This window comes from Siniperca chuatsi, linkage group LG5 (genome assembly GCF_020085105.1).
Source record: "Siniperca chuatsi isolate FFG_IHB_CAS linkage group LG5, ASM2008510v1, whole genome shotgun sequence".
NCBI classification, from domain to species: Eukaryota; Metazoa; Chordata; class Actinopteri; order Centrarchiformes; family Sinipercidae; genus Siniperca; species Siniperca chuatsi.
The window spans coordinates 19,641,046-19,655,644 of record NC_058046.1 but is presented as its reverse complement, the minus strand read 5'-3'; the positions used below and the strand labels follow the sequence as shown (position 1 = coordinate 19,655,644).

General features: G+C 38.3%; 2 protein-coding genes across 22 annotated transcripts in view; one reads left to right on the top strand and one right to left on the bottom strand.

Annotated features, from left to right (window-relative positions):
* The window catches only part of LOC122875889, a 41,107-nt gene extending 32,969 nt beyond the window's left edge, over window positions 1–8,138 (top strand). For 5 of the 20 annotated variants that reach the window (XM_044195518.1, XM_044195517.1, XM_044195516.1 and 2 more), the window contains 6 exons: window positions 2,758–2,889; window positions 3,649–3,735; window positions 4,144–4,242; window positions 4,742–4,783; window positions 5,871–5,903; window positions 6,423–8,138. In XM_044195518.1, the coding sequence (XP_044051453.1) occupies window positions 2,758–2,889; window positions 3,649–3,735; window positions 4,144–4,242; window positions 4,742–4,783; window positions 5,871–5,903; window positions 6,423–6,486 (457 nt within the window). In that variant the 3' untranslated portion in view covers window positions 6,487–8,138. Of the gene's footprint in view, window positions 1–2,757; window positions 2,890–3,648; window positions 3,736–4,143; window positions 4,243–4,741; window positions 4,784–5,870; window positions 5,904–6,336 lie in introns of all 20 variants that reach the window. The other 15 variants (XR_006377933.1, XM_044195515.1, XM_044195514.1 and 12 more) reach the window with 15 other exon arrangements.
* LOC122875891 (beta-1,3-galactosyl-O-glycosyl-glycoprotein beta-1,6-N-acetylglucosaminyltransferase-like) lies at window positions 6,709–13,883 on the bottom strand. Of its 2 annotated transcripts, none has more exons than XM_044195534.1 (5): window positions 13,793–13,883; window positions 10,393–11,090; window positions 10,167–10,260; window positions 9,574–9,978; window positions 6,709–9,433 (listed from the first exon to the last, which is right to left on the bottom strand). In XM_044195534.1, exons 2-5 carry the CDS (start codon window positions 10,698–10,700, stop codon window positions 8,948–8,950), a joined length of 1,293 nt encoding a protein of 430 aa, XP_044051469.1. In that variant the 5' UTR covers window positions 10,701–11,090; window positions 13,793–13,883; the 3' UTR covers window positions 6,709–8,947. The 2 variants fall into 2 exon arrangements, with proteins under 2 accessions (XP_044051469.1, XP_044051470.1); XM_044195535.1 differs by having other exon boundaries at window positions 6,709–9,430; window positions 13,793–13,813.
* Window positions 13,884–14,599: the final 716 nt, after the last annotated feature.

Genomic DNA, 14,599 nt, shown 5'->3' with positions numbered 1-14,599 from the left:
GTCTGAAATAATAGCTTTTAAAAACCAAGTGGAAATGCAGTCTGAAGGGCAGGTGGATGATTTTGAAAATAAAACAGTGCGTTCCAGGTTTGACAGAGATTTAATTTAAGTGGGTTAATGCCGAATATCCACTATTTTTTTATAAAAGAAATTAAGAAGTTTCTCACATCTCTCTAGAGTGGATTCAACTGGCTGGCTAGGTGGGGGACCAATGACAGAATTTATAGTTTTTAAAAAGGATTCTGGGATTGTGACCATGTCTAGTGATCAGGTCTGAAAAATAGGTGTTCCTTGCTTCTGTGATTTTACACTGATAAGTGGACATTAGGTTTTTTAGAGAAGCAAGGGTGGCACTGTGTTTATCCCTTTTCCACTTCCTGCATTGTCTCTTTAAGTTCTTTAATTCTTCATTTAACTGTGGCAGAGAAGAAGATTTCAGCTTTTTAAATCTGACTGGATCTACAGAATCTAGAAGGATTGTGCATGACCTGTTAAAACACTGACAGGCTCCTCTACAGAGAGGCCATGTTGTTCACTGGTATTCAAAAAAATGTATTTGAGACAGTAAAAGCTTGACAGAAGCGAAGAACAGACAGTGAATTCAGGGGGCGAGAACGAATAAATGTGGTGGTTTTGGGGTCAGGAGAAAGGAGTGGAACCGGGAAGAGCACTGCGTTGTGATCAGAGACGACAAAATCAAATTCACACAGAAACCATGGGAGAACACAAGGTCAAGTGTGTCCTTTGTCGTGGCTGGGCAGCTTCACATAGTGAGTCAAATTTAAAAGAATCTAAAAGTTTGATAAAATCAGAAGTAAACTAGAAGGAAGAAGGACAACAAACATGGATATTAAAATCACCAAGAATAAGAACTCATTGTCATATTGTAGAATAATTCCTGAATAAACTGGAGTTAATTTTAGGGGGTCGGTAGATTAAAACACATAAAATGGGCATACATTAAAAGTAAGACTCTCAAAGGTGGAGAAGCAGCCAAGCGAGACTGGGGAAAAGCTAAAAGCATTTGTGTGTATTACTGCAAGGCTGCCCCCTCGGCCTGTCAGTCTTGGCTGGTAGAAAAATATATAATCTGGGTAGTAATTGTTTTTGTGTAAACTGCGAGTAGATTTTGCTATTGCACACTGCCTTTCAGTAATCCTAACAGGAATGAATAAGATAGTGAGGGAAACAGAACCAGCACCAGCAGGACCTGCATTGTCTGGGACAGGGCTGTGAAGTACAGAGCTAGGGTGCTAGGCAGGCATTTGCTGGGGAAACCATCAATTAAGGCTAAAAGCAATAAAGTTACAAATACATCTGTTCCTTTCCTGTTGTGATGCAACCCATCATATTTAAACTGGTCCCACTCTGTCCAGAAGGAATCAAAATGACTAATAAAACCAAGTCCAGTGGGAGTAGTAAAATTTTGCATCCACAGGTGCAGACCAAAAAGACAGCTAAACGTTCAGAGCTCTTGGTCATAGTAGGTGTGGGACTGGACAGGACACATCACCTACCCAGGCTTTCAACTATGGAGGCTAGAGACTCAAATTTATAATGCAGTTTAATGGACTGGCTGGCCATGACGTCATTGGTGCCAGCATGCACTATCATAGTGTGGACAGAGGGATGTCAAGGAGAGCTGGATTTAGTTCAGTGAAATTAGCTGTCTTGCCTCCTGAGAGCCAGTATGTAATAGCACCAGGAAGCTTTACAAACCGGAGTCTCCAACAATTGAAATCTCAGTTCGCTCAGTGTCAGGGTTTCCTTTGTAAATTGAAAGCTTTGATCTGAGTTTATGGCCAATCGCTAACTAGCTGGCTGAGTGCAGGTGAGCTGAGTGATTGACCACCTGATCTGATGCTTGCGTGGGGAGGAGGCACTGAGATAGATACTAGCGGGTGGCTGTGGTGAGGGAGAATAAGTCACTCGAGCTGACATCTTGTGGAACCAGTTGTCAGGGTGACACGGGATGGTGAGCACGACGAGGTGACGCTGGCAAGTGTGGAGCGCTTTCTGGTGGCAGACCGCACACAGTCTACTCTGCAAACAGGAGGTGGAAGGGGGGAGGGGACAGGCTCCTGGGGAAGCTGAGAGAAAAAGTAAGTGAGTAGTATGTCATCATCGCCAATACCAAACAGATCGTAGAGGGGAAGAGTCTATTTCGACCCTTAACTACAGATGCGCAGGAAGGCGGATGAGGGACCAGGGACATCATCTGCATCTGAGGCCAAGGGTGGGGTCCATCAGTAGAACTGTAAAAGAGGGAAGGGAGGGAGGGACCACAGCCAGCAAATGCAAAAAGGACAGGCAGAGGGGCACTGAACTGTGGGCCGCAGTAAAGGACATCAGAGGAGCAGGAAGAAACTTACTCGGTGGAACGGTAGGTTTCCAACCTGAAATAGATGAGAAACTTTCCACCGAGGGCCCTGGACCAGGCCCGCTGCGAATGTATAAACTGGTAGGTTTTTAGCCCGACATGGCTGCCTCTGGGGATAACATCTGTGTAGTTAATGCTGTATAGTTTTAAACTGAAGGTCCAAAATCCATTGACGAGTCTTTCATAGATTCTGGCTGCAGGAGTTTGGTTGGTTTCCCTCAATTGGGTTTCGCAAGGTTCTTAAACGGTGCATCATAAAATGATGGCTTAAAACTGGTTAAAATGTCGATTTATGCTTCTGTCGGACATAGACCATTGACATACCATATGCCCGTCTTACACAGTGTTTTCTATTGTGTGTGTGTGTGTGTGTGTAGGTATGTAATAAGTACCTTGGAACTAATGGTGGCAGAAGATTACATGATTGTTTACCTGAATGGTGCCACACCTCGCAAGAGGATGCCTGGTTTTACATGGATGAAAAAGTGCTACCAAATGATAGACAGAAGGTAATATTCACACAAACAAGTGCACAACAACTGTATTGTATAATATTGTATAACTGTAGTGTTTAACACACAGAAGCATTCATGTTCCCCCACCGCATTAAACCACACAATTGGCGCGCACTCTCTTGCACACACCTTTCTTTTTTCACTAAAGTGAGGTCCATCTGCATACCCATCATACCTATTGCTCAACCATTGTTGAACTCAGTTAGACCTTTGCACTGTAATGATGTCACTGAATATAAACTGTGTCAGAAACCACTCCCTCGTCCACTCATTCACTACTCCCTATATAATAGACAGCCAGTAGTTCACTCCATAGTGAGCAGTAAATTGAGATTTCTGACACTTATGAATTATCATTTTAAGTCATCACTGATGACAAAATGCAACGCACTGCATTGTGGGATTGTGAACAGAAGGTAGTGTATATACCACGGACAATACTTTTCTCACTCCGCTGTGGGAATATTTGATGGCACTTTATGTAGTATATACATTTCACACTCAAATAAAATGGCAGACAGTAAATGACAGTGATACAATAAATCATTGGACCTCAGTGTGCGACCAACAACTTCACTGTGGAAAAACCATGAGCTCCGCCTATCATTGTCATACCACTCCTATTCTAAAGTGTATTTGTACAGGAATAGTTAATAATTAATACTTAACAATGAGTGAATATGTTATAGTTATTGATGAAGCTCTTACTAATATGTTTTTTACTCCATTTCTGCCTCTGCTCTTGTCCCACAGACTGAAGAAAAACTTAAAGATGTTCATCATTGTCCATCCTTCCTGGTTCATACGGACTTTGTTGGGAATCACCAGACCCTTCATAAGGTCTCATTGTTGTACTTTACATTTAGATGGCACTCTCAACTGTAGAACACCCATCAGACAAGACATGATGTACATCACAGGTCTTAATAATTTCAGAACACATTGCACTCTTAACGCTACTTATGTCCATGCTACCAGTACATACTGGAAAGAAATTCTCACAACACTATCACAGTTTTTGGGATACATTATTTCAGTATTGCCATCTATGGGCATACTTAGTGATCTATTGGCACTTGACAACACCACAAATTGTAATACAACACTCTTTATGGTCCTAGATATTTCCAAAAATAAATTTGATTACACTGGAAATCCAGGAGCCAACTTATCTCATCACAATACTTGAATCAACTTACTTGGATGCACATCACTCAGACAAACCTTCATGATTTCTGTTTTCTACAGCTCCAAGTTCTGCAGTAAGATCAAGTATGTGAATAGTCTTCAGGAGCTTGGAGAAATCATCCAAATGGAGTATGTCCACATTCCACCCAGCATTGTCAAGTGAGTCTGCCTGTATCAATATTTAATATATGAATCTGCACTTCACTTATTGGTGGCCATACAAGATGGAAACAATACTATCTTCACAGTAACATTATATCCTCGTGTGAAAACGGTTTGTTTGCCATTAAGTGGTGTTGTAAGCTTTCTAAATAATCAAATCTGTCAGGAAACCTTGCCCTTTTTTTATTTTAGGTGACAGCCTGCCATCATGGTCTGTATAGAGTGACAGGTGAACCATGATACCAAATTAACTACCATGCCTCCCCTCCTCCACTGCAGTTTCATTAGATTGCACTCCAATTTTGCCAGTGAGAATTAAAACCTGTTTGTCAAGTCTGTACAAGCTAAGAAGAATATTAGAATCTTTGGTTTACAGCGGCTGTTCATGGACTAAAAAAAATCCTCAACATATACCTAATATATACAAACACAGTGCAAACTTTTATTCCAAGTGCCTAAATTAGGCATGCTTATACATCTCTCACTCTGCCCCAAGGTATGACGAGGAGAGGGGTATACACAAATTTGCATGCATGAGGTAACTCACCTAACCTGCCTGTATTGATCAGTTGGTTGTGTAGAAGTCTCCCTGAAAAATCCTTCAACGCTACAATGAATTTTCTCATGCTGGGACTAACCTTTGACTGACCTTTGGCTGTCTCCTTATCCAACATAAAAGATATTGATTTTCTTATTTCTCTCAGTCTGATGTGGCTTTCCCTGCAAACTGGTTAATTTCCCCTCTCATCTGTGACATTTTAGAAGAACTCTAATGAACATATATACCCTGAGGCAGCTTGCACAAACAACCAGATATGCACAGTCACTCCCAAAACTAGGCTGGTCTGATGGTTTGCTATTGAGGAATTTACATGCAATGCATAGTGGGACAGACAACAAACTGGAAAACACCAATTTCTCTGTCAGTATGAATGGCTGCAAAGGGTTCAGAGTTTCAGTCGACTGTACAGACCAGCAGCACAGACTGGACTTTCTCATAATCAGCAGCAAAATATTCTCACAGTGTAAAAGAGCATTGCCCAGTAACCACAAATACTAAAACAAAATCATCAAGGTAGCAGTGTACATTGTTGTCTGTTGCTTTATTAATACCACCACCAGATTACACCAAAGTAAAACATTCTGTTTTCAGCTCACAGACTCCCTAAAACACACACAAACACACACTTGCTGATGCTTTGGTGGAAATAGAGTGGAGATGAGACTATGGAAAAACTAAAGCTATCTAATTCTAACTTTAACCCTATCCATTATCCAAGGGGCCATGTCTTTTACCTTTGTGTTGTCATGCCTTGTGCCACTGAGCATGTATTGAGTCTGAAAACTACAGATTGAAGTAGACCCAGTGTTTGTATAAAAAAAAGTGTTTAACCGTTTATGCATTGCATTGAAACTGTGCCTCCCTCCTTTGACCTTGAACACTCCCACTTTAGAGCACTGATGCTTGTTTTCCTTTCCTTCCATTCACCCTCCTTTGGCAATTTTGATACAGGATACTAATCCCCAGCAACTGCATGTGTACTGACAATATGGTCGCCCCTTGTCACTTCTTTACCTCCCTCTCTAAACTTTGCTTTCTACCCTCCAACCCAATGCTAAACCAGACTGGATACAGAATTGCAAGACACTGCAGCTAAGTAAGTAGTAGGCCATTTTTTCTGTCATTGAGTGAATTTAACAGAGACAAAGAAGGAAATGATTTTCAAATATTTCCCCAATATCCAATGAAGAGGAAAAACTGTAAACAAAATAAATAAATAAATAAAACAAAAAGCATAACTGCTGTACTTAGTAATAGTATAATTTTGTCAACTGGTAATGTGCCATGTTATAAGTCTGGGTGAATTGTATATCTCTCTTTAGCTCTGCAGTCTTTTAATCACAAACAAACCTGACTGACCTAATCCTTTATGTAGTCAACTAACTGCTTCTAACACTGCTCAGGTCTGAGTGATAAAGTAGCCAAGACATGGACACATACAGGCACTGAACAATAGGAAATCATCTCACGTTTTCTGTATATTTCACATTACATTGACAGTAAAAGGCTGTATTTTTACATATTTTCAGGCTAATTTTCCTGCAGTGGAACAATAAACTATTTTGACCGTTAAGCCTCACTGACCTCTCCATGCTGGTCTGCCTGCCTCACATAGGATTTTCCAAACATTTCGATGGTACCATTTCATTGGACACTGTGGCAATGCTTTCCAAGACTAACAATGACTGTGGTAGTAAGTAAAGGTTCGGCTGATTTCTGAGTGTACAGTATAACAAAGCCATAATGCCTGCTGTAGTGAGTAAATCTATGAATGAGGAATGAAAGATAATTGAAAGATAGACAGTAGAATGAAGAGAGAAATCACAGCAAACTCATCACTTTTTTTCACCATTATTTGGAGAGTAAACCATCTTTAAAAATGCCACAGAGAATCCACCCTAGAAATTTAAAAGCAGGCCTTTAATGCCACTTAACAAATGCTGATTTTGTGTTGCAGTTGACAGAAAATGTATAATTAGAATGTCAATAGGCATATTTCATTTCCCATTTCAGTTACAGTCATAAAAATGTACATCTGAAACTGGCCTTGTTTAGCTTTTGCAGAGGTATGCACTTTCTAGTCTGATTACGGTTTTTATTTCTCTCATATCATATAGTTTTCATTGGCAATCCCACTGCTTTAAATGTTTAACTCTAATGTCTAGATTACAAAGATGTACTACAATTCATTCTCTCATTTTCTCTCTCACTCAGAACCGACAAGAAGAGGAACTCTGCTGTTTGACAATTACAAAATACTTGGTTGCTGCCTGTCTTCTTCCTGCATTATGCTGTACTCTACTGCAGCATATCTGAGTATAAGCTAGCCTGCAGCATGATGTGTTCGGCACATAGTTGTTACACCAACAACTAGCAATGGGTTAGAAAGGAAGATGCTGTGGAACAAAACATCAGGCAGTTGCTTGTTCATTGAGGAAAGTACCAACCTGAGGGTGCTGAACATAATACTGTAATTACAGTGCAGAGACTGTCACTGTGCTGAAGGGAAGATGCTTTATCCTGTACTACTGTACGTTACACAGCACTTGATTGTGTTTGTTGATTTCATCTTTAATTTAAACAACGCTTTGATTCTTATGTAATTCACTTTGGAGGGATTACTAACTGACTTTGTCACATCCATGTATTAATCTACTCTGTCAGTTGCCATCTGTACCTTTTTGTAACCTATGGTACAAAAATAGTGTGGAGTCTCTGAAGCCATAGTGAGGCTCATGACTCTTTCACCTAATAACCAAATACAAGCAAACAGAAGTTGTATTACAGCCCATCTGTTCACAAATAAAAGTTTTTTGAATAGTTTACGATGATGTAGGTGGCTCCTGTCACAGTGGGTTTTTACACTATGTCACCATCTCACTCAGCACCTCATACAATCTTTAAAAGGCTGTTAGTAGGCTGTTCTATTAATACTGTATATCACTGTGAAAATACTTGTGACATCATATCATAAAGGTTGCAAAATAGCAGTTATCAGTAGCTGCAGTAATGTGTTGCATGCTTTTGTTGCTACAGTTTGAGATTGCTCTGATCTGATTACTGTACTCACCCAAAAGCAGAATCGTAATTTTAGTCATGGTTTATCTGGGTTATGTGTGTGTGTGTGTGTGTGTGTGAGAGAGAGAGAGAGAGAGAGAGAGATTGTTGACTGATGGTTAGAGAGGTACAGTATAGTGAGTGCCTACTGTGCAGGTTGGGACGTGTTTACTTTTATTATCATTTTCTTATATTTGTATACATTTGTGTGTGGCTTGCAAGGTATTTATTTGTCTAAAATGTTTTACTTCATTAAAGATGTGTTCCTCCTCAACAGTCTTTTCAAAAAGTATTCTGTATACCACAATCGGCACGTTGCACATTGCATAATAATCTAAAGTACCCTGCCCGCACTGATTTCTTGTTTTTTATAACACTGAATCACAGTGAATTAATTGATCTCTTTTTTTTACATAGATCAGTAAAAAACACCCTTTAATGTCAAAGTGAATACAAATTAATCACACATTTAAAAAAAAAAAAAAGGTATTTAAGTCATTTTCCTTTAGTCTATGTGGAATGGTTTGTATCAGTTACACATTTGGACACCAAACATTTTCCCCTGTTTTTCTTTGCTCACGCTCTGTTAGGTGTCATGAGGACTGTGAGTAGAGAGTAATTTTGGCCACTCACATTACATTGTTGTTTTGAAGTAATTCCTGTTGTTCCATTATGTTTGGGGAAAATCCCAAGTTGCTGTTCCCTTGCACACTGCAGTGGGTTTTACTGCAGGTTTTCCCTGTATTTTGCACATATGTAATTCCAAAAACTTAACTAGCATCCGTTTTCACATGAAATTCTCAAGGACTTTTTCTTCAGAACTTTTTAGCAGATTAATGTAATTGACCGGCTGATGAACAACTATGCTAGATTAGCAGCAATATGACTGAATAATGTATTGCCACTAATTTAACAGATTTTTTTTATCAGGTTATTTGTGTTTTTCTTATCACTTTGGCTTTTGTTGCACTACAAATATAAATCATTTTAAATATATCTTGAAAATTGTAAAGCTAACAATTCTACAGTAAAATGTTGCTTTGACTCATTCTTGGTTGCCAGAAAAATCTCCAAATGTAATCTCTAATGTATCTCAGCCAGTGCCTTTTGTCTCAGATACTTCTCCAAGCAGTAGACAACAATGGCATCTGTGTCTGTGTCAAACTTATTGGCAATGAGGTGATGCTGCTCAAGCATCCACTGCAGGTCTCCAGCACCATACACACATATTGCCCTGACATGGTTGCCTTGACACTTTGGGTACACCGCCTCCAGTGAACCCTGTGGTCCCTCATGCCACTGCCACTTCACCAGCCGTGCAATCGCATTGATGTCTGTCATGTCGTATTTGGGATTGGGCCACGTTGAGCCAGGAACACCAGGGATTCGTTGAATGGTAGCCCAGAGAAACTCATCAGGACTGTAGGTATCTTTGGCCCACTCGATCAGTGCCAGTACTCTGTTGTCCTCCAACACGCTGCGAATGTAGCCTCGGTTAACCACAATGTAGGCATTCCCTGACAGGATAGGCAGGTTGAATGGAGGTGGCTCCTTTGCCTTTCCTGTCTGCTGTAATAGACAATAGTGAATTAATATGATGGTGACGATCATTAAGGTCTATCTGAACAGGAAGTTTTTGCAATGGTAAAGTTACAGTGCAAATAATCAATATAGTCATGTAACACATTATGAATCTCCAAATGAAGTACCTGGATTTTCCCATCAACTATTTGATGAACATTTGATATCCTCCACTTCTTTTCACCAGGCAATTTTTCTGACTCCAAGCTGTTACCACCCTTCAATGAACGCAGTGCCCTTACAATCTCCAAGTTGGTTTTCAGAGGGAAGTCCTGGCCACAAAGGTTGATGAAGTATTTCCATTTTTTGCTGACATTATAGAGATCAGCCATACAGTTAAGGTCAGCCTGGACACGTGACCAAGCAGAATAGACCACACTCACAGTCTGGCTAGCCATGAAGACATTTGGGAAACAGGAAGTAATGGCCTTAATGGCAGAGAAGACTGAGGTCTCTGATTTTTTGTCCACATGGATGCAATAAATATTTTGAGGTGCATAGATGGCTCGCAGCAGTCGCTCAAAGTTCTGCACCTATATAAATAAAATGTATTAAATCCAGTTCCAGAGGCACAGAAGACATTACACAGCTGTATAACATATTATACAGGAGACTGAGAAGTGACATTTAAACTGAACTACATGTGTAAAATTAGTGGACTACTACTACACTGTTTTTAAAGTTTATTTGAATTTAAATTCAGGCTTAAGAATTTGCATACCTTATGATGCACAACAATAGAGTAAGCCAGAGGGAAGTCCTCTTCTTCCTGGCTTAACGGCAATGTTAAGTATTTCCTGCTTAACTTGAATTTCCTATAAATACACAATATTGAAGAAATACCACAGGGAATGTATGCAGCCTAAGAATTTCTGTTAAATTCACTACATTTAAATAATGACTTAGAGTTATACAATTACTGAAACCTGTAGTTTAAAGCAACACACCTGCAGTCTTGGGTTGCATTAATATAATACTCATCTGGGATCTGAACATTCTTGTGGAAGTCTTTAGTGATGGTCAGTAATTTGGCCTGCTCCAGTGCCTCCCGCTCTCCCTGCAGGATTGCTGAACAGTTGCACACTTTCTCTCGGCCGCCATCAGCATCTGTATACTCCAACCAGCTATACCTGAGAATGTAGCTAGCATCCCTGCCTGTTTTGGTGTGACTCAGTAGGAAAAGCATCCATAGTGATCCCAGTACAACAGTGAGCTTCAGCAACAGTAGCTGCCAGCTTTGTTTCAGTAGCCTCATTATTTGAGAGGACGACCTCAACTAAGACGCTTTTACAGTGTGAGTTCTGTATGAAGTCCTGCTGCACATAGCCTTTATATTTCTTTCATAGTCACTTTTTTCTGCCAGTGAAACTAAAATTATTAAGGCCTACCAGAATCATTACAATACACACTACTGAGCTGTTTTATAACTAATTTAGACTTATTTAAATCTAAAAGCTGAGCTAAAAATGTCTGATGGAAGCTTTGCCCTCTGGCACAGTATAAGGGATTTTCTAGTTATTTCTACATTCTGCGATTTACTGCACATCAGCCTGGCTATAAATGATGTTTATGGAGTAATGTTAAACAATATGCAGAAAACTTCCTCTCATCATGGATCTGGGCAGATTAGTCACTGTTATTGGACCTGGAAACAAGATAAGAGAGGTGATGAGGACACATACATTCATAGCCAAATACAAATACAATGCCAAGTATAAAATTCAAAGGTAACCATAAACCAAAGTTCATGTTCCATGTAGATAATGTTTGCAGTCATTAACTAGAAATGCTCCTAATCAATGATAATGGACGTCTTTAAAGTAAAATATAAATCAAGTATAGTACTGATTCTAATTATATGTTTTTGTTTGTTGCTTATCAAAATTTGTTAAATTTTCATTAAAAATATTTTTAGTGAATAGTAATAGTGATTTAGTAATAGTTAATTTATTCCCAACCCTCATGCACTCCCACAGGCTACATAATAGTGCACAGGTTATAGTGTGAAAGTGTCATCACTAATGCTTGACTCCCAAACATGTAATAACCCTCCTGAGAGGTGGAACTTGACAAACCCTGTCTATTAATATTTAAAGTGTGAACATGTACAGAATCTGCTCAAATTTGGTCCGGCAAATATCCTTGAAATAGTAGCCATCACAAGAATGTTTTAAAGAAATATATTTGAATTTGCAAAATAAACTATAGGAGAGCTGTTGTCCAAGGATTGAAACTTTAATTTATTTAGCCAGCAGGAATAAGTGTACCACTGCTGACAACAGTTTCACACTTTTATTCTGAAGGCAGAGTTGTTTAAGATGGGTCCTTCATGCTAAATCCTTGACACATCTGGAGGGGTTTTTCTAAGTTTAAGTTTAAGTTCTTTATTTGTCATATGCACAACAATTACAGTGAAGCAGTCATTGGCAATGAAATTCCTGTTCTCAGGCTCTCTCCATCAGTGCTCATACAAAAATGTACAAAAGAAAATCACACAAGTAAATGGGCAATGAGGAAAAGAAAATCTAAGACATAGATTCACAATCACATCTTCAAACACCAGGACTTACCCACATATATGACTTCCGAGTGTAAAATGTAAAAGTGACCATAAAACAAGGTTGACGCAAAAAATTAAAATTAAAGAAAGTGTATGAAATGGGAAAAAGTACCCATAGACTATAAATAATGTTTATTATATTAAGTCATAATGCTACTTTAACATATTGTAAATCTGTCCATCTTTTATTTAACTTTTTTTCACCTTTACATTTGTGTTTTTTTTATTTTCTCTTTTTGTTTAATCCCTACAACTGCATTTGTGAGGTAATATTTGCAAATATGTATAAACAATTCTAATAAAATAAACAATGGGTTAAAAAAACTACTGGACCCTCACAATTTGTAATAATTTGTTTGTTTATTTGTTTTTTGTTCGCTGGCATATTTGAACGCTTCTCAGGGGTGAGAGTGATCTAATTGACAAACTTTTTTTGTATAGATTAGTATTGGCCATTTCATTCTAGGAAACAGCAACCATGGTCAGCTGTTGATACTGACATCATTCCTACTGAATGTAATTTGTGCAATCGTGTGCTAAATACAAGGAACAGATAAGGTCTTCACAGAAGGATCAGCTTTAACATAGACAATACACCCATATGAATATGTGAATATCGCCTCAAGTGTAGGCTCTAAAAATCATTATACCACACAATTCAAAAGTGTTGGAAGAAACAGCTTGTACTGGACTATGACAAACATACAAGAGTAAAACAAATGAATTAACCTTCAAGGAATTTAATTAAAGATACAATGCTGATGGTGTGGGAGTTTGCTGTTCTTCACACACACCATTCTTAAAAGTAGAATCAGTGAAAAATGTGTGGCATCTTGGTGCACAACCTGTAATGTAAAATTTTAAGATATTTTAAGATGTTTTTCTGTTGCTATGCTGGGCATCCAATTGTGATAACTCGCATTCAATATAAGGTGTTATTTTCTGTCTAGCTGTGTACTTCTTGTGAACTGCTAAACTTTTAACAACTTAGGCTGAGATTTTCCTTGGTGTCCTGTCTATCTAGCATCCTTTAGACTTAGTTCCATTTTTATGTCTTGACCAGTTTAGACTAGTTTGTACAACTGAAAATCTGCAACCCCCCCTCATACTGAACGCATACACATTTCCTATAAATATTCTGAGCAAACGGTACTTCTCTGTCTCACTCTCTGCAGACATACAATGCTCTGTATGATTGTCTGACCTTGCACACAACTGGCTGTACTAATTCCTCCTGGTACAATACATTTCATTCCTCAATGCTGAAAAAAGGTCCTTCTGAACTATCAAATTACTCCTTATTCCCTACAAATTCTCTTTATATGTCTGTGTTAACCCAGGGTTTATTCTGGGTGAAGAAACCAAATTACATTTACTCCTTTTCAAAATATGAAGTTAGGTATAAATTTAGGTATTTAAAGGACAAATTTTGGTGACACGATTTCTGCAAAAGATACATGTCTGGGTGTCTGATCAAGGATCCACAAACTCTTTTATTCACCATTCACTATTCACTTCTATGACTATTTCACAACCATAACGCTATTTTTTCCCTGAATATAAAAGTTCAAATTACAGTGCCAGCATACAACATAAAGTATGTAAGAAGAGAACAGACTTTTTTGTTGAATACTTGAAAATAAAACTAAAGCCTCTTTTTTAAGTGAGTCAAGACAAAACTGTGAGGTGGTTTAATGAAAGTAACATTATTTAGGCAAAAACCATGAAACAAAAGTCATTCAAAACTTTTGTTCACCTAAACAACAGAACATGTAAATGCTTCCTACCTGTGACTTTACAAGCAGAGGATCAGATTTGAGTCTTTTCCTTTCATCTCGTTGTTGTTCTGTTCTTTCTAGGCGTAAACCTGAGGCACAGTTGACTTTGAAAGTAGGACTTCCTGTCAGCATTTTTCAAAGTAAAAACATTTATCATGTACCTTAGCCTGGTAAAGATTGTCAAGGGTTTGTTGAACAAAGTGGAACAAAGAAGGTGTATTTCAGTGTAGAAATCTGTAACGCATAAATGGTCTTTAAAGTTAAGTTGATCTGTGTGCAATAATATGCAATATTTCTTCTAAAAATACATGAACAATACCTCCAGCACAAGTACAGACCACACTTTGAAAGATTATACAATTAAAAGACCATTTATTCAATGGCTTTGGCATAGTTGTTCTAATACTAGTATTTAGTGTTGGGTCACCAATTAAAGGATCTATGGTTGCCATATTTGTATCGTATTGCCCCATATTATGAGTACAAAATCTTCAGAAACAGTGAAAGCTGTCCACTATTTTTTTAAATAGTTAATTTATTCCCAACCCTCATGCACTCCCACAGGCTACATAATATAATATGCAATATTTTGTTTTGTTGCCTTTCTTTCTAATTATCTATATCTGTGATAGAAACAGGAAGTTATAAAGAAAAGGTAAATACAAACTAATAGAAAGCATGGTTGGTGAGAAGAACATATAAAGACATGTCTGATATTACTGTGTGCTTCCAATGTTGAAAAACATTTTGAACAACTGCCTCACTGTATTATATTTAAGCCCAATTAGACCTTTATCAGTGAAGTTGTGGAGGGAG